This window comes from Thalassophryne amazonica, chromosome 6, assembly GCF_902500255.1.
Source record: "Thalassophryne amazonica chromosome 6, fThaAma1.1, whole genome shotgun sequence".
In the NCBI taxonomy this organism is placed as follows: Eukaryota; Metazoa; Chordata; class Actinopteri; order Batrachoidiformes; family Batrachoididae; genus Thalassophryne; species Thalassophryne amazonica.
In genome coordinates, this window is record NC_047108.1 from 6,794,737 (window position 1) to 6,820,720 (window position 25,984).

The 25,984-nt window shown below is 41.6% G+C and overlaps 1 protein-coding gene across 1 annotated transcript in view; it reads right to left on the reverse strand.

Moving 5' to 3' along the window:
- The window catches only part of sgk2a (serum/glucocorticoid regulated kinase 2a), an 84,144-nt gene that overhangs the window by 48,790 nt on the left and 9,370 nt on the right, over positions 1 to 25,984 (reverse strand). Inside the window, exons 2-5 of the mRNA XM_034171715.1 lie at positions 24,920 to 24,987; positions 19,417 to 19,478; positions 8,076 to 8,133; positions 7,002 to 7,085 (exon numbers count right to left, since the gene is read on the reverse strand). Coding sequence (XP_034027606.1) covers positions 7,002 to 7,085; positions 8,076 to 8,133; positions 19,417 to 19,478; positions 24,920 to 24,934 — 219 coding nt within the window. The 5' untranslated portion in view covers positions 24,935 to 24,987. The remainder of the gene's footprint in view (positions 1 to 7,001; positions 7,086 to 8,075; positions 8,134 to 19,416; positions 19,479 to 24,919; positions 24,988 to 25,984) is intronic.

Consider the following 25,984-nt stretch of genomic DNA (forward strand, 5'->3'; position numbering starts at 1 on the left):
TGACTCCCTTGACCTGACTGTATTTGACCTTGGACCTCAAGGTCAAACATGACAATTTAGTGAAAAAGAGCACCGCCTGACCCCAGAAATGGTTACTTTCACTTTTATGCACAGCTTTTGGTCTGAAGTAATAATTACACTGAACAGTACACAGGCACTTCAATTTCAGCAGTGATTTGGACTCTGAAGTTGCCTCGGTTTGGCAAATCATTCTATAGAAACTCATGTTTTCAGTGCCTACAATTACATGTACATATCAGCATAATAGGTGTCGGACCTCAGTCGAGTCTTGGCTTGTTAAATGGTGAAAAGTACAATTTTTAACAGGAATTTAAGGGAAAGTGCCTTCGGGCCCCTTCACACATAGTACAAATGCTGCTGAATCATAGCTGCCTCCAATGCCTTGTACACCTGTTGCTACAACTATTTGCACACACCAGAGGCTGAAAGACAGAGTGTGCATTGTGAGAGCCCATTCCATCCCTCTCGCGGCAGGTGTCGGCCAAATTCCAGGTGACACACACAAACATCTAACACTGCTTGCTTGGCACAGAAAATGTGTGGCCATTCGACAGAAACAGTTAGCAGACAATCACTTTCGAGCTGGATGTGAAAATTGTGCTCTGAGGTGCCGTTGCAAAACAGCAATGCACATGTGGCATGCCAGAGTGTCGACTCCCCCTGCAACACATGTGTCATGCGTGTGAATCACGCATGTATTGCGCCCCCCCCCCATCCGCAACACATCTGCCACATGTGTTGCAGATGGGGTGGAGAATAACTAAATAGCAGTAAAAATAACTAAAAAGAAATGAACACATAACACAGGAACAGAGTGACACGTTGCTGTGTGCGCTGAACTGACAGGGGGCATGGCCACCGACAGCTGTTGAGATCTCTGGTTCTGGATGTCACAGCTGGGGAACACATACCGTGTTTGGACGGACACAAACATACAACTGTCCACTGTGACGTGCATGTGTCTGCTTGTTGTCCTCACGTGGACATACATAAAAACTTATCACTGTTGTGACGGGCTGCAGCGAGCAAGCGCATGGCGTGCACATTGACAGACTGCTCCAGATAAAATGTACCATCAGATCATAACACACAGCGGGTGATCTGAATGTCATGTCACCCATGTGATATCTATCCCACATGACACAGTGTCTGTCCTGCGGCGTGCATGTCCGGCATACCAGCCGGCCCCGCACACGTGTCCGCCTGGACACACCAGAGCAGTAGATGTGGACATGATAAGAGCGCACTGCATCATTCATGTCATTTCATGACTGTAACTCATTGACCATGGGTCATCTACAGAGGAACAGGCGGTTCATACTTGTATTGTTCACTCGATAAGAGGGATTCAATAAAATATGGTGTTTTTTTTATGGTGTGTGGTTTTATTTTTTTTAAATACGTCTGTCTCCTTGTTCATTTCAGGCATTTTTCCACACCTTTTACAGGACAGTGATGGTAGTGTAGTGGTAAGGTTTCGGGCTGGCAGTTAGAGCTTTTGTAAATTGCAGGTTCAAATCCAGAGGGTGGCATGATTTTTTTTTTCACAGCAGCTGGCTGGTTACACATGCTCCAGCTGCTCACACTGTGTTCCCACTGCGCCGGTTTCGTGCACGCTCATGCACAAAACCATCGCAGCGGGATCGTTCACGCCTGCCAGAGCACGTGTCCCTCCCGACGTTGGCTCAATGTTTTCGGGATTCACCCTGATTTGTATTTATTTGTACTATGTGTGAAGGGGTCCTTAAAATGCACAGGTTTTCGTAAATAAAATGAAAATTGTATGGTCAAATTCTTTAATATTTTTGTACAGTGATAGTTACCTAAGCAGCCATGTGCTTGTTGGCCTCAACAAAAAAATTGTGGTTCTGGAGATACTAGGTTTTGTTTGTGAACACTTCAAATAAAGGTTTCACTTTTGAGGTCGAGTTCAATAGCCGTCCATCCAAAGCTAGATCTCAGTGGATCTGCTCCATAGGTGGTTTAACATTATCACCAAACTCGGCCTCTTAACCCCCAAAATGTGTATCAGCTGCAAATTGTGAATTACCCACAAACTGTGAATTGCAAAGCGTGAATACTGAAAAAAATATCTCCCGAAACGTGAATTTAAAATCACACTTTTTATACATTACAGCTCTGCTTTCAACACAATTGTACCCACTAAGTTGGCCACAAAGCTCCTCAACCTAGGCCTTAGCAATATTTTATGTGCAGGGATTAAGGATTTCCTGTCTGAAAGCCCACAGGCAGTTAGACTGGGCCCACATCTATCCTCCAGTCTGTCTCTTAGTACCAGCGCACCACAAGGCTGTGTGCTAAGTCCGTTGCTTTATTCCATCTATACATATGACTGCATTCCCACCCATCCCTCAAATACGATCATAAAATTTGCTGATGACACCACTGTGGTGGGACAGATCTTCAACGGCAATGAGAAGCCCACAGAGATGAAGTTGAAAGGCTGGTTGAATGGTGCACAGAAAATAATTTGACCCTGAATGTCAAGAAAACTAAAGAGATTATAGTTGACTTCAGGAAGCACAAGGATGACCCCTCCCCCTTAACCATCAAAGGTGAGGTAATAGAGAGGGTCTCTTGTTTTAAATTTCTGGGCATCTGTATCACAGAGGATCTCAAATGGGAAGTTAACACATCCGCTGCGGTCAAAAAGGCGCATCAGAGGCTTTATTTTCTATGAGTATTGAAGAAGAACAACCTGTTGGCTGAGCTGCTGAAGGCCTTTTATCACTGCTCCATCGAGAGCAGAGTGTTGCATTACAGCACAGTTTGCTAACTGCTCTGAAAACAACAAGAAATCCATCAGACGAGTCATAAGAACAGCAGAAAAGATCACTGATCTCCCTCTGCCCTCACTGGATGATGTTTTTAGAACTCGCTGTCTCCGCCGAGCAAGCAGTATTCTGCAGGACGGAACACACCCCTCACACCACCTTTTTTCTTTGCTTCCATCCGGCAGGCGTTATCGGGCCTTTAAAGCCCACACCACAAGGCTGAAAAACAGCTTCTTTCCTAGAGCTGTTACAGAACTGAACAGACGCCCAAGCTCCAGCTGGAACAATTGCATTATTCTAATTAGAACAAGGGCGGACATGTGCAATATTTGTTTTTAACTATTTTTAATTTTTAGGTATATTTATTACTGTTTTTATGCTATTTAAGGGGTTTTATTAAGTTGGGTATTTTTAATGTTAATTGATGTTTTAAAGGGATACGTGCAATATGGAACATGTGCAGCATGGGATAAGTGTACAACCCCTGGCAAAAATTATGGAATCACCGGCCTCGGAGGATGTTCATTTAGTTGTTAAATTTTGTAGAAAAAAAGCGGATCACAGACATGACACAAAACTAAAGTCATTTCAAATGGCAACTTTCTGGCTTTAAGAAACACTATAAGAAATCAGGAAAAAAAGAAATTGTGGCAGCCAGTAACGGTTACTTTTTTAGACCAAGCAGAGGAAAAAAATATGGAATCACTCAATTCTGAGGAAAAAATTATGGAATCATGATAAACAAAAGAACGCTCCAACACATCACTAGTATTTTGTTGCACCACCTCTGGCTTTTATAACAGCTTGCAGTCTCTGAGGCATGGACTTAATCAGTGACAAACAGTACTCTTCATCAATCTGGCTCCAACTTTCTCTGATTGCTGTTGCCAGATCAGCTTTGCAGGTTGGAGCCTTGTCATGGACCATTTTCTTCAACTTCCACCAAAGATTTTCAATTGGATTAAGATCCAGACTATTTGCAGGCCATGACATTGACCCTATATGTATTTTTGCAAGGAATGTTTTCAGTTTTTTGCTCTATGGCAAGATGCATTATCATCTTGAAAAATGATTTCATCATCCCCAAACATCCTTTCAATTGATGGGATAAGAAAAGTGTCCAAAATATCAACGTAAACTTGTGCATTTATTGATGATGTAATGACAGCCATCTCCCCAGTGCCTTTACCTGACATGCAGCCCCATATCATCAATGACTGTGGAAATTTACATGTTCTCTTCAGGCAGTCATCTGTTATGTGTCGACGCGGGTTGAGGAGCGGACCTGCGTCTGACGGAACCCAGCGCTAAAATAACCAGAAAGCGGTTCCAATAACAAAAACTATTTATTGAGTCACCCTCTGGTGCTAAACAAAGTGTAGAAACTAAAACAGCGTCATTCTGGTGGAGTGAAGGCTGGCACGCTCTCCAGTGCCCAAAAGGATCGAAGCCCGGCGCTTCTGGACTCATTGTTACCGCCAAACACCCCCCAGGTGGACACGACAAACCGACTCTCTGTGAAGGATAGAAGAGGTGAGGTAAGTCAGCAGTTACAACCAATATCCTTCAAAAGACACACACCATCAGCAACACATTCAGGTCTGTATTTTAAGCTTTATGCAAATGAGCAGCCTCTCACAACAGGTGGAGGATCACCTGTCCGCACGCCACAGCAGTGAGAAGCGAGCTGCACAATTCTCATCACAATTCAAATCTACTGCGTAACAAAATACCAAGTTACTATCAACAAGTAGTCAAACAATTAATCACCTCTGATGTGTGCTGACAGCATGTGTCCCTCACCCTTCCTGCTTCACAGGCACGATGTGTCAAACCCAGGCGCGGTCCTCAGCATCTCACAAACGAACAGCACAAGGTCGAGTTCCCGGCAATTCTGCTTGAATCACACATGGCTTAAATGCAGAACGCCATCTAATTATCTGCTTCAGCTGAAAGTCTTTAAGGTTGCATGTGAGCACCATCCACAGGTGCTGCACATAATGTTGATGAGGGTGAAGGACTCTTCAGCCAGCACCTTCTCCACAGACAAATCAGTTTTCATACCACCTGGAGAGGAAAGAAAAGAACACCAAAATGTCCAGCCACACCCCCCCAACACACAACAGTCATCTTTATAAATCTCTTTGGAACGGCACCAAACAAAAGTTCCAGCATCATCACCTTGCCCAATGCAGATTCGAGATTCATCACTGAATATGACTTTCATCCAGTCATCCACAGTCCATGATTGCTTTTCCTTAGCCCATTGTAACCTTGTTTTTTTCTGTTTAGGTGTTAATGATGGCTTTCGTTTAGCTTTTCTGTATGTAAATCCCATTTCCTTTAGACAGTTTCTTACAGTTCGGTCACAGACGTTGACTCCAGTTTCCTCCCATTCGTTCCTCATTTGTTTTGTTGTGCATTTTCGATTTTTGAGACATATTGCTTTAAGTTTTCTGTCTTGACGCTTTGATGTCTTCCTTGGTCTACCAGTATGTTTGCCTTTAACAACCTTCCCATGTTGTTTGTATTTGGTCCAGAGTTTAGACACAGCTGACTGTGAACAACCAACATCTTTTGCAACATTGCGTGATGATTTACTCTCTTTTAAGAGTTTGATGATCCTCTCCTTTGTTTCAATTGACATCTCTCGTGTTGGAGCGATGATTCATGTCAGTCCACTTGGTGCAACAGCTCTCCAAGGTGTGATCACTCATTTTTAGATGCAGACTAATGAGCAGATCTGATTTGATGCAGGTGTTAGTTTTGGGGATGAAAATTTACAGGGTGATTCCATAATTTATTCCTCAGAATTGAGTGAGTCCATATTTTTTTCCCTCTGCTTGGTCTAAAAAAGTAACCGTTACTGACTGCCACAATTTTTTTTCCTGATTTCTTATAGTGTTTCTTAAAGCCAGAAAGTTGCCATTTGAAATGACTTTAGTTTTGTGTCATGTCTGTGATCTGCTTTTTTTCTACAAAATTAAACAACTGAATGAACATCCTCCGAGGCCGGTGATTGAATAATTTTTGCCAGGGGTTGTAATATGGGACAATGACAATGTGGGATCAGTGCAATATGAGTTATGTTTGTCTCTGAGCTTGCCCCCCTTCCCCAAATCTCCTGATGTTTTTTTTTAATATTTATTGAAGTATGTGTGTGGGTGAGTATGTGTGAGGGTGGTCATTGTTTTTTGAGGATGCACAAGCAAATTTCGTTGTGCTGATTGCTGTGCAATGACAATAAAGGTGATTCTGATTCTGAATTTCTTCAAGATCTGGTGTATTGTATGTGACTGGCTGAGGAGCCAATGGTGCAAAGCTACCATCTCTAGGATTTTGACCGCGCACCCCTCAATTTCATTGTACCACGGGGCTTTGCGCCACCCCTCAACTCACGCGCATTCCTGTTTGACAGGTGTACCACCTTAGTCAAACCCCCACCTGCCAATATCCCCACAGCAGGTCACGCCCACTTAACACCAGAAGCATGAGCCTACTCCTGTCTCGCCTCACCAGGTGTACTGACCCCCCCACGGCAAATAAAATACTTCTGAGGTGATACGGTTTGCGATCAAGATTTCCTGAAGTAACTGATCCATAAACTGACATCCATAAACTATTTAAACTGAAAGAAAGAAAATATATATCATGAATAATATTCACATTCTGTGACTTATGTTTTGTGAGACCTACGTTCACATTTTGTGGGATATTTTATTCATGGATTGCAGCAAAACTGTTAATGTTTCATGGATATTCACGGTTTGTGTAAAGTTTCATTAATGGTTTGTGGATAATTCAGGATTTGCAGCCGTTTCATGTTTTGGGGTCAACAGGCCTGATGTGTGTCACATCAACCGTTGTGGATCAGTGGCACTTTGCTACAAAGACTTAAACATTTTCCAGCTGTATGTCCAACATTCTTTCATCTATTTGGTGTGATGCAACTTTCCATCAATGCTGTTATGTGCCTTATAATATAACCAGCTTGATAGAATTTATGCACTCAAATTATTGCTAGAAACATCATCCTGAGCATTATAATGTGCACATTTATCATGATTGTAGTTGTCTGCTTTAAAGTGTTGTGCTTCATTCTGAGTGGACATTGACTGTTTGTGGTTAATGGGGTTTTATTGCACATGTGTTGATAATGAGCTGTGCATTGACGGCAGCACTCACCTCTTTTTTTTTCAAGATGACTTTCTTCTGCAGAACTTTCACAGCGTAGAATTTGTTGTCAGCTTTGAGTTTTGCAAGCAGCACCTGCATGATGATGTTTTTTTTTAGTGGTTTATTTAGTAAACATTATCCACCTCCATCTACCGTTATGGAGACGTTACAACAAACCACTCTGAGAACACAAAGTACACACACGCAACACAAACACAGGAGCTGTGGAAACAGATGAGACTGAGAAATTGGAGAAGTGCGTCCATAAAAAGATAAAAAAGCATCGCTTTGTGGACAGCAGGATTAACGTGTTCTCTGTATGAATGCAAAGCTGCAGAGAGCAAGAAGCCTGCTGGGAAATACATCTTTTCTGCTGTTCTGTCTCTGTTATTAGGTACGTGACCCCAGCAGTCCTCAATCGTCTGTGAAGTTAATGATTCACAAAGTGACCAGCACGTCTCTGTGTGTCCTTGGAAAAGTCAAAGCAGTAAAATATCTCCAGGGAAGTGATCCAGCAGCATAAATTAGTACATCATCATCAATTTTTAACAGTCTATACAACTCACTGATAGTTTCCAGATTACACTGGTCAGCAATTTCTTTCCTTGCATGGACTTTGAGACCTGTTTTAAGGTAATTTTGGGGTGCTGAATCCGAATCTGAGCTCAGATTTCCTCAATCACATCATATTTCTTTGCAATCTGCATGCTCCGCTTTGATGCATTATGCAAAAGTTGCTCATTCACTTGCGGGTTTGATGCCACTAATCGTGCACAGAAGCAGCTTCAAAAGCATAGTTTTTTTAACCAGGTTTGCAAAATGTGAACAAGAGTCGTAATATCGTTTATGGCGCCAAAGAGGTGTGAGAGACTGCAGCTTTTGCTTCAATGCTTGATACAAGAAATATGTTTTCATATCTCAAAAACTAACACCAGATTCAGATTCGGCGCCCCCAAATTACCCAGAATCCATTGAAAAACTCCATGCCAGAAAAATTGTGTTGGCCAGTGTAATCATTTGACGACCACTGATCAAAGTGACAAATGAAGAATCTGCAGCAGCAGATGAATCCTTCCTTGTTACCTTTCCAAAGGTCCCTTTGCCAATGACAGCCAGAAAGTCAAAGTCAGTGGGTTGAGCACTGAAAAACACACACGTCATGTATTAAATGTGTTGTTCAGCAGACAGTAGCCTCTGCAGTATTTTACAATTTGTTTGTAGCAGCTTAGAAGCGGCAAAAAAAAAAAAAAAAAAAGTAGAGCCAGCGGCATCTTTACGCACAGGACTTGATTCCATAAAAGTTTTCTTTCAGGCCACAGTCAGACTGATGGCATCCCTGAATTCAGAGTATTGGACTGTTCACAACCAAAATCTACTGGGCAACACTTATCACACAACTAAAACCTGATGAGCAACATTTTCTTCCTTTTGTAATAACAGTCATTGGTGCAATATCTGTTTGATCTACAGTAGTGTTCAGAATAATAGTAGTGCTATGTGACTAAGCAGATTAATCCAGGTTTTGAGTATATTTCTTATTGTTACATGGGAAACAAGGTACCAGTAGATTCAGTAGATTCTCACAAATCCAACAAGACCAAGCATTCATGATATGCACACTCTTAAGGCTATGAAATTGTAGCAAAGTAGAAAAGGGGGTGTTCACAATAATAGTAGCATCTGCTGTTGACGCTACAAACTCAAAACTATTATGTTCAAACTGCTTTTTTAGCAATCCTGTGACTCACTAAACTAGTATTTAGTTGTATAACCACAGTTTTTCATGATTTCTTCACATCTGCGAGGCATTAATTTTGTTGGTTTGGAACCAAGATTTTGCTCGTTTACTAGTGTGCTTGGGGTCATTGTCTTGTTGAAACACCCATTTCAAGGGCATGTCCTCTTCAGCATAAGGCAACATGACCTCTTCAAGTATTTTGACATATCCAAACTGATCCATGATACCTGGTATGCGATATATAGGCCCAACACCATAGTAGGAGAAACATGCCCATATCATGATGCTTGCACCACCATGCTTCACTGTCTTCACTGTGAACTGTGGCTTGAATTCAGAGTTTGGGGGTCGTCTCACAAACTGTCTGTGGCCCCTGGACCCAAAAAGAACAATTTTACTCTCATCAGTCCACAAAATATTCCTCCATTTCTCTTTAGGCCAGTTGATGTGTTCTTTCGCAAATTGTAACCTCTTCTGCACGTCTTTTATTTAACAGAGGGACTTTGTGGGGGATTCTTGCAAATAAATTAGCTTCACACAGGCGTCTTCTAACTGTCACAGCACTTACAGGTAACTCCAGACTGTCTTTGATCATCCTGGAGCTGATCAATGGGTGAGCCTTTGCCATTCTGGTTGTTCTTCTATCCATTTTGATGGTTGTTTTCTGTTTTCTTCCACACGTCTCTGGTTTTTTTTGTCCATTTTAAAGCATTGGAGATCATTGTAGATGAACAGCCTATAATTTTTTGCACCTGTGTATACGTTTTCCCCTCTCCAATCAACTTTTTAATCAAACTACGCTGTTCTTCTGAACAATGTCTTGAACGTCCCATTTTCCTCAGGCTTTCAAAGAGAAAAGCATGTTCAACAGGTGCTGGCTTCATCCTTAAATAGGGGACACCTGATTCACACCTGTTTGTTCCACAAAATTGACGAACTCACTGACTGAATGCCACACTACTATTATTGTGAACACCCCCTTTTCTACTTTTTTTTTACTAATAGCCCAATTTCATAGCCTTAAGAGTGTGGTACCTTGTTTTCCATGTAACAATAAGAAATATACTCAAAACCTGGATTAATCTTTTTAGTCACATAGCACTACTATTATTCTGAACACTACTGTACATGTGCAATATACACTTTAATATCTGTGCAGTATCCACTGTGTTTGGAACACAAGTGTGTAATAACTGCAGTTCACCATCTCCATTAACCTGATACTTTGTAATATGTATATGTCCCGGACATGAACGAGTGAAATTTTTACGACAATGTTGTCCGGTTTGTGGCTTCATCTACCATTGAGCGAGCTTCACACCTCTGGGTGGCGCTTCACTCATTTAATATTTTTTTTAGGTGCATCTGGAATCCTTTTTATATTGTTATACCTTTAATATCCTTATACCTATAATATCCTGATAGTCAAGAACTGATTCAATTTTCAAGGTCAAAGGTCAAAGTCAGGAAAAATCTTGGAAAATTGGAAAAATCCCTGTCCTTTAACACTGAATAAATTTTAAAAAATGTTACAACTCTGTCAAAAAGATTGAATTTCTTTCATATTTGAGAGCATTATGTAGGATGGTATCTTTTATCAACAGACGAAGTTTGATCCGGATCTGATCCAGATTACAGATTTTGTGGCCATTTAAATTTAACATTGAAAACCACATTTGGTGTACATTTTGCATTATATCTCAATCAAAATTGCCTCAATCACTCATTTGTGACAATGAGGTGCAAGCTGGCACTCTAAATGAATGGACTAAGTTTGATCCACATCTGATGCGTATTGCAGATTTAGCAGATATTTGATTTTAATATTGAAGCCCTTCTGATCTATATTTACCCGAGGCCATCAAATACGACGAAGGCTTTTCATCTGTCCATCCATCTGTCTGTCTGTGCTCAGCATAAATCCAGTCCTATTACTGCCGCAGTCTTCAAATTGACAGGGAACATTCTTGGGACACAGACCTTGACCTATTTTAATCAATCAATCAATCAATTTTTTTATATAGCGCCAAATCACAACAAACAGTTGCCCCAAGGCGCTTTATATTGTAAGGCAAGGCCATACAATAATTATGTAAAACCCCAACGGTCAAAACGACCCCCTGTGAGCAAGCACTTGGCTACAGTGGGAAGGAAAAACTCCCTTTTAACAGGAAGAAACCTCCAGCAGAACCAGGCTCAGGGAGGGGCAGTCTTCTGCTGGGACTGGTTGGGGCTGAGGGAGAGAACCAGGAAAAAGACATGCTGTGGAGGGGAGCAGAGATCGATCACTAATGATTAAATGCAGAGTGGTGCATACAGAGCAAAAAGAGAAAATTTAAGCAATACCGTCTAATAATACTGCCTAAGGGAAGCATGTATAAAGTGAATAAAATTGGTCCTAGCACAGAACCTTGTGGAACTCCATAATTAACTTTAGTCTGTGAAGAAGATTCCCCATTTACATGAACAAATTGTAATCTATTAGACAAATATGATTCAAACCACCGCAGCGCAGTGCCTTTAATACCTATGGCATGCTCTAATCTCTGTAATAAAATTTTATGGTCAACAGTATCAAAAGCAGCACTGAGGTCTAACAGAACAGGCACAGAGATGAGTCCACTGTCCGAGGCCATAAGATCATTTGTAACCTTCACTAATGCTGTTTCTGTACTATGATGAATTCTAAAACCTGACTGAAACTCTTCAAATAGACCATTCCTCTGCAGATGATCAGTTAGCTGTTTTACAACTACCCTTTCAAGACTTTTTGAGAGAAAAGGAAGGTTGGAGATTGGCCTATAATTAGCTAAGATAGCTGGGTCAAGTGATGGCTTTTTAAGTAATGGTTTAATTACTGCCACCTTAAAAGCCTGTGGTACATAGCCAACTAACAAAGATAGATTGATCATATTTAAGATCGAAGCATTAAATAATGGTAGGGCTTCCTTGAGCAGCCTGGTAGGAATGGGGTCTGATAAACATGTTGATGGTTTGGATGAAGTAACTAATGAAAATAACTCAGACAGAACAATCGGAGAGAAAGAGTCTAACCAAATACCGGCATCACTGAAAGCAGCCAAAGATAACGATACGTCTTTGGGATGGTTATGAGTAATTTTTTCTCTAATAGTTAAAATTTTGTTAGCAAAGAAAGTCATGAAGTCATTACTAGTTAAAGTTAATGGAATACTCAGCTCAATAGAGCTCTGACTCTTTGTCAGCCTGGCTACAGTGCTGAAAAGAAACCTGGGGTTGTTCTTATTTTCTTCAATTAGTGATGAGTAGAAAGATGTCCTAGCTTTACGGAGGGCTTTTTTATAGAGCAACAGACTCTTTTTCCAGGCTAAGTGAAGATCTTCTAAATTAGTGAGACGTCATTTCCTCTCCAACTTACGGGTTATCTGCTTTAAGCTACGAGTTTGTGAGTTATACCACGGAGTCAGGCACTTCTGATTTAAAGCTCTCTTTTTTAGAGGAGCTACAGCATCCAAAGTTGTCTTCAATGAGGATGTAAAACTATTGACGAGATACTCTATCTCACTTACAGAGTTTAGGTAGCTACTCTGCACTGTGTTGGTATATGGCATTAGAGAACATAAAGAAGGAATCATATCCTTAAACCTAGTTACAGCGCTTTCTGAAAGACTTCTAGTGTAATGAAACTTATTCCCCACTGCTGGGTAGTCCATCAGAGCAAATGTAAATGTTATTAAGAAATGATCAGACAGAAGGGAGTTTTCAGGGAATACTGTTAAGTCTTCTATTTCCATACCATAAGTCAGAACAAGATCTAAGATATGATTAAAGTGGTGGGTGGACTCATTTACTTTTTGAGCAAAGCCAATAGAGTCTAATAATAGATTAAATGCAGTGTTGAGGCTGTCATTCTCAGCATCTGTGTGGATGTTAAAATCGCCCACTATAATTATCTTATCTGAGCTAAGCACTAAGTCAGACAAAAGGTCTGAAAATTCACAGAGAAACTCACAGTAACGACCATGTGGACGATAGATAATAACAAATAAAACTGGTTTTTGGGACTTCCAATTTGGATGGACAAGACTAAGAGACAAGCTTTCAAATGAATTAAAGCTCTGTCTGGGTTTTTGATTAATTAATAAGATGGAATGGAAGATTGCTGCTAATCCTCCGCCCCGGCCCGTGCTACGAGCATTCTGACAGTTAGTGTGACTCGGGGGTGTTGACTCATTTAAACTAACATATTCATCCTGCTGTAACCAGGTTTCTGTAAGGCAGAATAAATCAATATGTTGATCAATTATTATATAATTTACCAACAGGGACTTAGAAGAGAGAGACCTAATGTTTAATAGACCACATTTAACTGTTTTAGTCTGTGGTGCAGTTGAAGGTGCTATATTATTTTTTCTTTTTGAATTTTTATGCTTAAATAGATTTTTGCTGGTTATTGGTGGTCTGGGAGCAGGCACCGTCTCTACGGGGATGGGGTAATGAGGGGATGGCAGGGGGAGAGAAGCTGCAGAGAGGTGTGTAAGACTACAACTCTGCTTCCTGGTCCCAACCCTGGATAGTCACGGTTTGGAGGATTTAAGAAAATTGGCCAGATTTCTAGAAATGAGAGCTGCTCCATCCAAAGTGGGATGGATGCCGTCTCTCCTAACAAGACCAGGTTTTCCCCAGAAGCTTTGCCAATTATCTATGAAGCCCACCTCATTTTTTGGACACCACTCAGACAGCCAGCAATTCAAGGAGAACATGCGGCTAAACATGTCACTCCCGGTCCGATTGGGGAGGGGCCCAGAGAAAACTACAGAGTCCGACATTGTTTTTGCAAAGTTACACACCGATTTAATGTTAATTTTAGTGACCTCCGATTGGCGTAACCGGGTGTCATTACTGCCGACGTGAATTACAATCTTACCAAATTTACGCTTAGCCTTAGCCAGCAGTTTCAAATTTCCTTCAATGTCGCCTGCTCTGGCCCCCGGAAGACAATTGACTATGGTTGCTGGTGTCGCTAACTTCACATTTCGCAAAACAGAGTCGCCAATAACCAGAGTTTGATCCTCGGCGGGTGTGTCGTCGAGTGGGGAAAAACGGTTAGAGATGTGAACGGGTTGGTGGTGTACACGGGGCTTCTGTTTAGGGCTACGCTTCCTCCTCACAGTCACCCAGTCGGCCTGCTTTCCCGGCTGCTCGGGATCTGCCAGAGGGAAACTAACAGCGGCTAAGCTACCTTGGTCCGCACCGACTACAAGGGCCTGGCTAGCTGTAGAATTTTCCACAGTGCGGAGCCGAGTCTCCAATTCGCCCAGCCTGGCCTCCAAAGCTACGAATAAGCTACACTTATTACAAGTACCGTTACTGCTAAAGGAGGCCGAGGAATAACTAAACATTTCACACCCAGAGCAGAAAGGTGCGGGAGAGACAGGAGAAGCCGCCATGCTAAATCGGCTAAGAGCTAGTAGCTGCGCTAAGCTAGCGGATTCCTAAAAACACGCAAAGTGAATAATGTGTAAATAATTTAGAGGTGATTCAGCAGAAGGAGTGCTTTAGTTAAGGCACGTAAAGATTACACTGGGAAACAAATCGTAATCTAGATAACTAGATCAATCTAACTGCGCAGATTAAACAGCTAACAGATACAGAAAAACGCTGTGCTAACAGGATCACCTTTAAGAGGTTAAAAAGTCACATTCTGTACCTAATTTTATGGTATGGTCTCGCAGACGTTAGTGTGGTGACCCTGGTGTCACTAGTTGCTAATTTTGCTTCATTAAAAAAAAAAAAACTAAATTTTTTGATAGAAATAACACCTTTCTCATATATTATGTAAAAGCTAGTGAGAAATAAACACTTCTAAAACTGAAAACGCTGTTTCTGGAAACTAATAACACCTCTGAACTGATTTACTAGATAATTTGTGGACATTTGACTTCCACTAACTCAAAGTTAACTTCCTATGGAGTTATATTTGCCTCAGTAATACGTGTAAATGCACAGAGGGTGATCTACAAATATTCCTTGATTTGCACAACTTACATGCTTCTCAAAAGCTCATGTACACGCACACGTAAGACCTTCTGCAGATGCCATTAAAATGTAATCATTGTTTTTGATTGATTGATAGAGGGGCTTTATTGAACATGTACAAACTGTACGTAAGACAACAGGATCTTAATAATTAATTAAACAACTGCAAATTATAAAGAACACAATGCTCATATGGCTGAGGGTATTTTAGCACTGCGTTATATTTTGTATTATCAGTTATCAAGTTGTTCACCAATGAATATGGCTTTATACACCCTGAAGAAACCCACCGAAGGCCTCAGGGTGTATGGTGTATAACGATTTTATCATATACCTATAAATGATAAATGCACGCAGAACACAATGTGCTGTTAAAAAAAAAAAAAAAAAAAAAAGAAGCAGCGTGCCAAACTGCACTAAAAAAATCTGTGAAACTGCGAGGCCGCGAAAGGGAGTTATGTTCTAAAAATAACCCGCGATAGGCGAAATCTGCGAAGTAGTCAGCATTATTTTTTACAATTATTATAGATGTTTTAAGGCTGTAAAACCCCTCACTACACACTTTATACACTTTTCTCAAACAGGCATTAACATTTTCTCACTTTTCTCTCCTGTGTAAACACTCAAAGTTCAAACCTTAGTAGAAAAAATAGAACGTTTTCCTATAAATAATTATGATGGCTTTTAGAACTAACAAATTTAATTTTAATGATCAACCTACTAGGTTAGACACGTAAGAAATTATTAATAGTGACTCACCAGTATTTCACAGTTCCTCTGACGGCGCCTCTTCGTCATGGCGCTGCTCCGCTGTCCGGATTGGCTGATTACTCGGGTGGTATGAAAAATATTACCCGTCCGCAAAAAGGGTGTATTGCTATTTATTCTTTAGTGTTTTATCCAATCATATTGGCGTATCATTTATAGGTATATGATAATATATTTTACCATATGAAAAGCCACTTCTAACAGCACTTTGACCTTGACAATTTTTTCCCAGGCAAAAATTTGTGGAATTGGAAACTAGTGTTGGTGGAGGTTTGCGCTCTATAAATGCGTTGTTCTAGTTTATTTATTCATTTACTGTGAGATTATGTTATTCTTATTATTCATTCATTCATTTTCTCCACCCAATTACTCCAATTAAGGATCACGATTATGTAATTTAAACAAAACATGACAAAAAGGTTTGTCCTTTCTACTGGTGCTATTACATTTTGATGTGACCTGGTACTGGACGGATGAAATTTAAAGGCATAGAAGCTTTAGATTTTAGTAAGTTATAGAAAAGATTTTCTTCTGCACCACTATAAGTGTGGTGCAGAAGAAAATCATATTGGCATATATAACCAATATGATTAAAATTCACCTTGTCTTGAAATAATTCCGAATTTTTGATCCACATGGGTTAAAATACAGCGACGAGACACAATGACACATTTTTGGTGGTGACCTCATAGATGAAATTGGGGGTGGCTCCCAGCCTTTGAATAGTAACCTGGGATACTCTGCTACACTATATAAATTACTATTAGCATCATGATGTGATAGACTGTCAAAAACAAAACAAAAACTGAATTAGAAAAACACCAATGCACAGAGTTAATAAGCACAGGTGACCAGAGATCACATGGAGGTTTTGCTGGATATCTGCTGGACACATAAAACAACAGTCACACAGGTCTTCTGGCTCCAAAACTGAGCACTTTCCCATAGGAGTCCATGTTAAAATGTCCAACTTTCGAGCAGAAATAAAGATGCCTGGTGCAAAGAATGGTTTTGCTCTCTGTAGATAGTTTCCTCCTCCATGACAACTGTACGGGGGGCAAATTGATTTCTAATGTCTTACTATAGTTTAAGATGTTTTAAGCCATAAAATTCTGCAAATTTGGGGGGGGGGGGGGGGGGGGGGGGGTCATTTTGAGTGACAGCTGCTGAGTGGAGCATCTCCGCATCTGTTTGTTTGTAGTATTTTATGACAAACACCTGGAATAATACAGCTTATTGTGTGTTGAAACGTCCTAGTGAATCAGCCGTGTCCTTTGCAGTATTTGCGCCAAGAAAAACTCTCATTGGATTTAATGTTGTATGCTAATGGCATTAGCACTTTTAGCAGTTGTTGGTAACTTCTCCTGTTTAAACACGCAGCTCATAACTCTTAATGTCTACAACAAAGGAAACTGTTTGGAGAACCACTGCACAGTCCCAAAAAACATGATTTAGTCATAGGTTAGGTAGCTTGGACTGTATGAGAGGGGCGTGTTCAGGTGTCTTTCATCACACACAGAGCCGCCCATGCTCCACCCCCTTTATGCATTAATGAGTTCATTGTTTAGATGGTGCCCACATGGCGCTGCCCAGACACGCGCTGTGTTTCAGCTGTTATGGGTCTCGATAGAAAACTAATGAGTGACGTCACACAGGGTTTGTCCAGCACATTTACAGTCTGTGGATATATCTAATAAAAAGGTACTCTAGTATTTAATTTATCTTTATTATAGAGACAGTGAAAGATAAACAGGAAACGGACATGCATCAAAGGTCACTCAGGCCAAGATTCAAACCCGGGGACGCTGCATTCTGCTGATATGCGCCTTAACCCCTCAGCCCCACCAACGTCCCGTAAAAGTCCTTTATATTATTTAGATTTCAACACAAAGTAAATTTGATCAATTTTGTGGCAAGTCAAAACCTGTAATGTTAACACTTTAATAATACAATGTTTTCACACAATGTACTCTAAGTGTTTCTTCTAAGCATGAATAGAATTTGGTGCATTGTTGGAGCAGATGTTTTTTGTTTTGTTTTTTTTTTTGTTTTTTTTTTGTTTTTGGACAGTTGGGCCTTGCTGGAAGTCTGCACTCTGATGAATGAATGAATGCCCTTTTACTTAATTTTACTGTATGATTTTCATAATTTCTGTAGACTTCATAAAAATATCAGATTACAGAACAAAAAAAGAGAGATTTATTGTTTCTGAATGGAAAGCAAAAGTTGTGTTTGCACTGTAATGTAATGAGTTCATATCATCACTGGCAGAAAATGAAACATTTTCCTCAAATAATCTGTGTTTTTAAGGTGCGTTTACACATAACCAAGACACGTTACGAATGTCATTTTTCTGTCATTTGTGACACATTCCTGACATTCTTAATGTGACTTAACGCCTCTGAATAGGTTTCTTAATAGTGCGTGTTGGTGCGTGATATTCTTGATATTCGTGGAGCATGTTTTTGCCTGTCAAAAAATCTTCCACGAATGTCACACACCACCCTCAATTTGTCTCATGTCGTGGAGGTCGCAACTGAACTTATTGATCCGTCTTGATGAGTATTGATCCTTAACAGAACGTGACAACGTTCGTAGTGATTCCTGTGATGGTTCTTGGAGCCCAAACTGTCACGCGTTATTACGAAGTGACACGGAAACTGTCAGGTTTGACACAACTTGTAACGCGGCGTCACATTTCACTGCGCGCCACGACGAATCAGTTTTCTGTCACGTGCGCACAATTAAACTCGGCTCCAAGTGTCGTTCCACAGTTCCTGCTGAAGCTCCTCAGGATGCTCCTGCAGGTGTTCCACCTGCTGTTGTAACCGATGAGCGGGAGAATGAGTCTGAGCAACCAGAGGAGCGAGAGGAGACTCACGTGCAGCCAGACATCTCTGCACTTCCTCCAGTCCGGCGGAGGAAGAAGCGTGTGCACAATTAAACCCTGCTGCACCGCATTCAGTTTGATTGCTGACACCAAGTCGACTAAAAGTCTAATTTCAGTGCTCTTCAGCGCACTCCTGCAGGTGTTCCACCTGCTGCATGTGCCGGATGTTTGGGAAAATGTGTGAGACGAGACCCGCATGAAGCCACACATCTGGCTCTGTCCTCTTCCTCCTCTCTGCACCACTCCATGGCACAGAGCCCAACTACGCATGCAGTCACAAAGTTCTTCTGAAAAACTGGAGCGATCCGAATTCAGTTGGATGAATATGGGTGTGTGTGTGGAGACAATTCACCTCATTCACAACGTGACAGAACTTAACGATGCACTGTTACGCGCAATAGCGCGCAACAACACGGAACACTATTCTTGACCGTGCGTAATGGTTCCTGATAATTCTCCAGCAACACGTGCCATTAATTGTAACGTGTGGTAACAGGTTGCAGCAGTTCCTGAGGACACCTGACGTCTCTGCCCCGAATCATCACATCCGTGATCAGCGGCCAAGAATGTGTACTTGGTGGCATTTGTGACTTGTTGTCGTTATGTGTAAACACAGCATTAAATAACAAATTTTGAAGAAACAAAATTCTCTTTTAAAGTCAAGAAGTCAACAAAAAATATGCTCTTTAATCTCAAAGTAAAAACAAATCTCAAGAAATAATTTGAAATAAATATTGTGCCAAACCATTCCCATTTATTAAAAGAGTCAGTGAACAGAACTTTGTAGGTTAGAAATACAATACTCGTATTCTTTTATGCCACATTAAAGGATGTGTGTCTAATCCATTACTTTGTGTTTTCATTTAATTTACATTTCTTGCAGATTTGAAACTTGACTTTGAAATGAACAAGCATAATTAGTGTTTTATTTTTGTTTTGTTCTTTTTTTTGGATGAAAACACTGTGAATGAGTAATGATACAGAAGAAACGACAGCAGAGTTACACTGACTGTGGGTTTGCAGAAGGTCCCAGGTTGATGTTGTCATCAGTAGGCGAGGAGGGCGACCGCAGCTGTAAAAAAAGTCAAAGTTTAAAAGACAAAAAAAAACAAAAAAAACTTCTTTTGTATTCTTTATAGTTCTGCACCTAAGCAAACATTTAAAGCTAATTCATACAGCGGTGATACAATTGTATTTTATACTTTCATTTTTAATTATATTAAATAAAATAATGTTTAAAAGTTAGGGTTTGTTATAAAAACTCTAAAATTTATTCTCAACAAATGAAAACAAATGTCAATATCATCATCTAAATGAAATGAAAATATAATAGACCCTTTATAATGGACACACATAGGGATATGTGTGTGTGTGTGTGTGGGGGGGGGGGGGGGGGGGGGGGGGCAGCTTGCAGACCAGAGCCTGTTGGCGAGCTGAGTTACGGGCAGTGGACAGGGGCAAATGCCCACATGGACTGGCACTCGGCTGTGGTACTTTGCTCTTGCAACGTGGAACATAACCTCTCCGGTGGGGAAGGAGCCTGAGTTTGTGCAGGAAGTTTGTCAACGATACCAACTAGAAGTGGTTGTGCTCACCTCCACCAATATCACAGGCTCTGGAACAAAACTCACGGAGAGGGGCTGGACTTTCTCTTTCTCCGGAGTTGTCCAGAGTGAGAGGCACTGGGTGGGTATGGGGATACTCACAAGTCCCCGGCTGGGTAATATTTTGTTGGAGTTTTCCACGGTGAATAAGAAGGCAGCCCCAGTGCGACACTGTGTCACGGACAGGAATCTGACTGTTTGTGCATATGCACCAAATGGCAGTTCAGAGTACCCAGCTTTCCTTCCAGGTTCCTGCTGGGGACTCCTTAATTCAACTGGGGGACTTCAGTTGAAGACCCCCAAATTAAATATTTTCAACAAATGTTTTGTTGAATTTCTGTGCTTGGCATGGACTGTCTATCCAGTTGTTAAGCGCTGACGTAACACATCACGTGATAAATCTGTTTCCGGGTCCAAAGACCTCCAATTTTACAATTAAAGTTACGTCTGTATGATCCTTTTAAGGATTTACAGTTTAAGTTTAGTTTGTGTTTACATTGTGCGCAAACCTCCGTCCCTCCCTTCTCCACCTCCAATTAAACGCATTCATCTGGCTCAATGGTCAGAACACTTAAATTTTTTTTTCTTTTACTTTACATATTTTATTATGCACAGGTAAAATATACATGTATGTTTGTTAATAAAAAAATTTATGCAGACTTCACTTCCTCCCCGAACGACATGAACAGGGAGCCATCGCAGCTCGCAGCAACTCCCATTGAAAATAACGGAGAAACAACCTGAGCGTCTGACATTTTTACATAAAACAAACGCAGTAACAGCGTCTAAAAACCCAGTTAATATATCCAGGAGAGTTTTAGGCACAATATACACAGAGTTTTATGTTGTGATGTTAATGCTGTTGTCCGTGTTCAGCGGTGTAAGTGCAGCCTGATCAGAGCGTCCCAGTGCAGTTCTCAATGTTAATGACAGCGCGCCTTTTTTGTTTGGAGCCGGAAGTTGAAAATCACATGATGCGTTACATCACACTTAACAACCGGATAACCAAGGCCTTGTTCAAGCACAAGGGTGTTCATAAGTACACTTAGTACCAGAGCACCCTAGGTCAAAGGTTGATGATCAATTTTGTAATTGTGTCATCAGACGTGCGACTGTGTGTCTTGGACACTCGTATGAAGAGGGGGTGAAGCTATCAAATGATAACCACCTGGTGATGAGAAGGGTCAGATGGTGGTGTAAGACATCAAACGGACCTGGAAGATCTGTACACATAGTGATGGTTTTCTGGCAACGCTTGGTGGAAGAGCCTGTCTGGATGGCCTTTAATTCACACCTCTGAATAAACATCTCCCAGATCCCAAAGGAGGCCAGGGACATGGAAGTGGAGTGATCCATGTTCAAAGCTTCCGTTGCTGAGGGAGCTGCTTTGGGCTGTGGCCAGACAGCTGTCAGCAATTGCTGTGGCAGCAACCCAAGAACCCACTGGTGGACATTGGCAGTAAGGGAAGCTGTCAGGCTGAAGAAGGAGGTCTTTGGGGTCTGGTTGGCACAAAGGTCTCCATTATCAGTGGACAGCCAGAAGGACTGCAGCCTCATGATGGCTGAGGCAAAAACTCGGGTGTGGGAAGAGTTTGGAGAGACCATGGAGAATGACTTTCAGCCAGGCTTAAACCAATTCTGGTAAACTGTCAGGCAACTCAGGAAAGGGAGGCAGTTCTTAGTCTACTTTGTGCTCAGCAGGGGAGGAAAGGTGCTAAACTGGACTGAGGATATTGTCAGGTGGTGGAAAGGACACTTTGAGGATCTCCTCAACCCTACTAACATACCCTCTGTTAAGGAGGCAGTCATTGAGGTAGTAAAAAAAAACTCCTCAGTGGCAAGTCGCCAGGGACGGACGAGATTTGTCCTGAGTTGATGAATTCTCTGTGTGTTATTGGGCTGTTATGGCTAACATGTTTATGCTAAATCAAATCAATTTTATTTATATAGCGCCAAATCACAACAAACAGTTGCCCCAAGGCGCTTCATATTGCAAGGCAAAGCCATACAATAATTACGGAAAAACCCCAACGGTCAAAACGACCCCCTGTGAGCAAGCACTTGGCGACAGTGGGAAGGAAAAACTCCCTTTTAACAGGAAGAAACCTCCAGCAGAACCAGGCTCAGGGAGGGGCAGTCCTCTGCTGGGACTGGTTGGGGCTGAGGGAGAGAATCAGGAAAAAGACATGCTGTGGAGGGGAGCAGAGATCAATCACTAATGATTAAATGCAGAGTGGTGCATACAGAGCAAAAGAGAAAGAAACACACAGTGCATCATGGGAACCCCTCAGCAGTCTAAGTCTATAGCAGCATAACTAAGGGATGGTTCTGGGTCACCTGATCCAGCCCTAACTATAAGCTTTAGCAAAAAGGAAAGTTTTAACCCTAATCTTAAAAGTAGAGAGGGTGTCTGTCTCCCTGATCCGAGTTGGGAGCTGGTTCCAGAGGAGAGGAGCCTGAAAGCTGAAGGCTCTGCCTCCCATTCTACTCTTAAAAACCCTAGGAACTACAAGTAAGCCTACAGTCTGAGAGCGAAGCGCTCTATTGGGGTGATATGGTACTATGAGGTCCCTAAGATAAGATGGGACCTGATTATTCAAAACCTTATAAGTAAGAAGAAGAATTTTAAAATCTATTCTAGAATTAACAGGAAGCCAATGAAGAGAAGCCAATATGGGTGAAATATGCTCTCTCCTTCTAGTCCCCGTCAGTACTCTAGCTGCAGCATTTTGAATTAACTGAAGGCTTTTCAGGGAACTTTTAGGACAACCTGATAATAATGAATTACAGTAGTCCAGCCTAGAGGAAATAAATGCATGAATTAGTTTTTCAGCATCATTCTGAGACAAGACCTTTCTAATTTTAGATGCTACAATGCTACATTGCATGGAAGTTGGGGACAGTACATCTGGACTGTAATCTGGGGTGGTGGTCCCAATCTTTAAAAAAGGGGAAAGAGCGTGTGTTCCAGTTATAGAGGAATCACATTTCTCAGTCTCCCTGGGTAATTCTTTGCCAGGGTACTAGAGAGAAGACTGAGGTTCCACTGTTAGTGGAACCTCAGATTCAGAAGAAGCAATGCAAGCTGTCATTGCTGACACACTTATACCATGGCATGGAAGTCAGGAACAATACCTCTTGACTGGCAAACTAGGGTGGTGGTCCCCATCTTTAAAAAGGGGGACCAAAGACTATGTTCCAATTATAGAGGAATCACACTTCTCAGCATCCCCGGGAAAGCCTATACCAGGGTACTAGAAAGGAGACATAGACCATTAGTCAAACCTCAGATTCAGGAGGCCTGGGTTCTGTTCTGGTCGCGGAAAGGTGGACCAGGTCTTTACCCTCACAAAGGTATTAGAAGGGTCTTGGGAGTATGACCAACCAATTGACATGTTTTTTGTCGACTTGGAAAATGTATACAACCGGGTCTCTCGAGGTGTCTTGTGGGGGGCACTGTGCGAGCATGGGGTACCGGAACCACTGCAACACATGATTCAGTCTCTATATGACCAAAGTAGGAGCTGTGTCCATATTCTTAACATTACATCGGGCCTGTTGGGTGTGGGAGTTGGACTCTGCCAGGGCTGCCTCTCATTGCCAATCCTGTTTGTGATGTTCATGGATGAGATGTCAAGGTGCAATCAGGGATTGGAGGGTGTCCAGTTTGGTGACCTCAGAGTTGCATCTCTGTTTTTTGTAGATGATGTGGTTCTGTTGGCTTCATCAGGCAATGACCTCTCATGTGCACTGAGCAGGTTTGAGTGTGAAGCGACTGCGATGAGAATCAGCACTTGCAAATCTGAAACCATGGTCATATGTCGGAAAAGGGTGGACCAGCCCCTCTGGGTCAGTGAAGAGTTATTGCACCAGGTGGAGGAGTTCAAGTATCTTGGGGTCTTGATCATGAGTGGGGGTAAGTTGGACTGTGAGATCGATAGACAGATTGGGGCGGCATCTGATGTTTTACAGATGCTATACTGGACCGTCATGGTGAAGAAAGAGCTGAGCCAGAAGGCGAGACTCTCAATTTACCAGTCATTTTACGCTCCTATCTTCACCTATGGCCATGAAATTTGGGTAATGACCAAGAGAATCAGATCGCAAATGCAAGCAGGAGAAATGAGATTCCTCTGTCGGGTATCTGATCTTACACTTCTGTACAGGGTAAGAAGCTTGACTACCCAGAGGGACTCAGAGTAGAGTGTAGAGTCCTGCTTCTTTGCATTGAAAGGAGACAGCTGCGGTGGTTCAGGCATCTGGTGAGGATGCCCATGGTCATCTCCCTACAGAGGTCTTCCAGGCACATTTAACTGGGAGGAGACCCTGGGGAAGACCCAGGACATGCTGGAAGGATTATATTTCCCAGATGGGTTGGGAATATCTTGGGATCCCACAGGGAAGACTTACAGGACTTGTCCAGGAATAGGGAAGGTGGGCAGAGCTGCTTGGTCTGCTGCCATCTCATCCAGGACCCGCATAAGTGTTAGAAAATGGATGAATTAATATAAAAGCCTAAATAATTTATTGGATGAGTTTGCACAGCTGTTGATATAACACACCAAACGTCCTAAGTTAGGTCTATGCTTCTGTGGCTGTGATTGGAGAAACTGTGTGGACAGTAACTTCACCACTCACAGCTTTGTGGTTGGTAAAGTGAACCTGAAAGACAGTTCTGACACTTTTTGAAAACTATGTTATGGATAGCTGTTTTGTTCGACATTTATTGAACAAACAACCTTTCTTTAAATCTGAAACGTACATGTGTAAAGCACATACACTGTATCAAAGCTAAAAAAAAAAAAAGCTAAAAGTGAACTGTTGTTCTTGTTGTTGTTGTTTGGGGCTTCAGGAGAAAACCAAAGAGAGAAATTCAGATAACTGTGATTTAAAAGAAAAAAACTCTCACACTACAGTGCGCCATGGCTATCGTCCATACTATGTCCACTGGAGACTAAGCATCAGCGGTTGTTGGACCTGCACAGAAAGACACAGTGGTAAAATGTTTGGGATTCAAACCAACAGCTTTTCTTTTTAACCGTAGATATATAAGCTTGTCAGACTTGGTGTTTCAATCTTTGTAGAAACTTAGCATTATTACTGTTGGCAATAGGATTAGAGTGGTAAAGGTGAAGGCAAGGTACCACACAAAATTACACAATAAAAATAAAGTACCAATTCAGTTATATTGAAACTGTGGTCATGTGTTTTTCTCCATACAGTTTGGGCTGCCAGCCAACAGACGGTGTAAAAGAAGAGGGTTTATTTCATTTATTTTGTTGAATGTTTTGAGGTCATAGCGTAGAAAGAAAACTTAAAAAGTATAAACTGCTCTGACACCTGGTGGAGTTTGATGCCACAATAGGATGAGCTACAACTTGGGTCATGTTGGCTGCTCTTATCTAGCCATGTCTGATGCTGAGTCCTCCTGAGCAGGCACACCACTCAGCAAAAGTGGGGGAAAAGTACTTTTTTTCCCAGAGCACCTAGGACGGTCAGGGAAAGGTGCAGCACAACTCGATGTAATTGAGCGAACTTGGTGTACACTCCATCCAAAAGTTTTGATATTTTGAGGTTATTCTTTCAGTGCTTGGCGTTAAACACGGACAATAAGGTGTGTGAAGCCTGTACCAGGCAGCCTCGAGCTGAGTGAAAGTAGTCTGGGGTTTCCAGAACTCCAGAATATTTTGAACATGTTCAAAACTGTTCAAAATTTGATCAGCGTTTTTGGGCTTGTGCTGATCTATGCTGAGCAATGTGCAGAGATGGAGGGGTGGGGGTGGAATCGCCACATTGAACTTATTAGAGCTGCAGGCAACGCATGGTACTAGCACATGCTCCCAGACTCGTGGAATTCACAAAACTGACATATCATACATTTTGATTGGTTCTAACCTCAACCTATTGAATATACCTGGACAGTACTGAAAAGTCCAGTTCTTGTTTGGAAACCAACAAATTTAATAGAATTCTA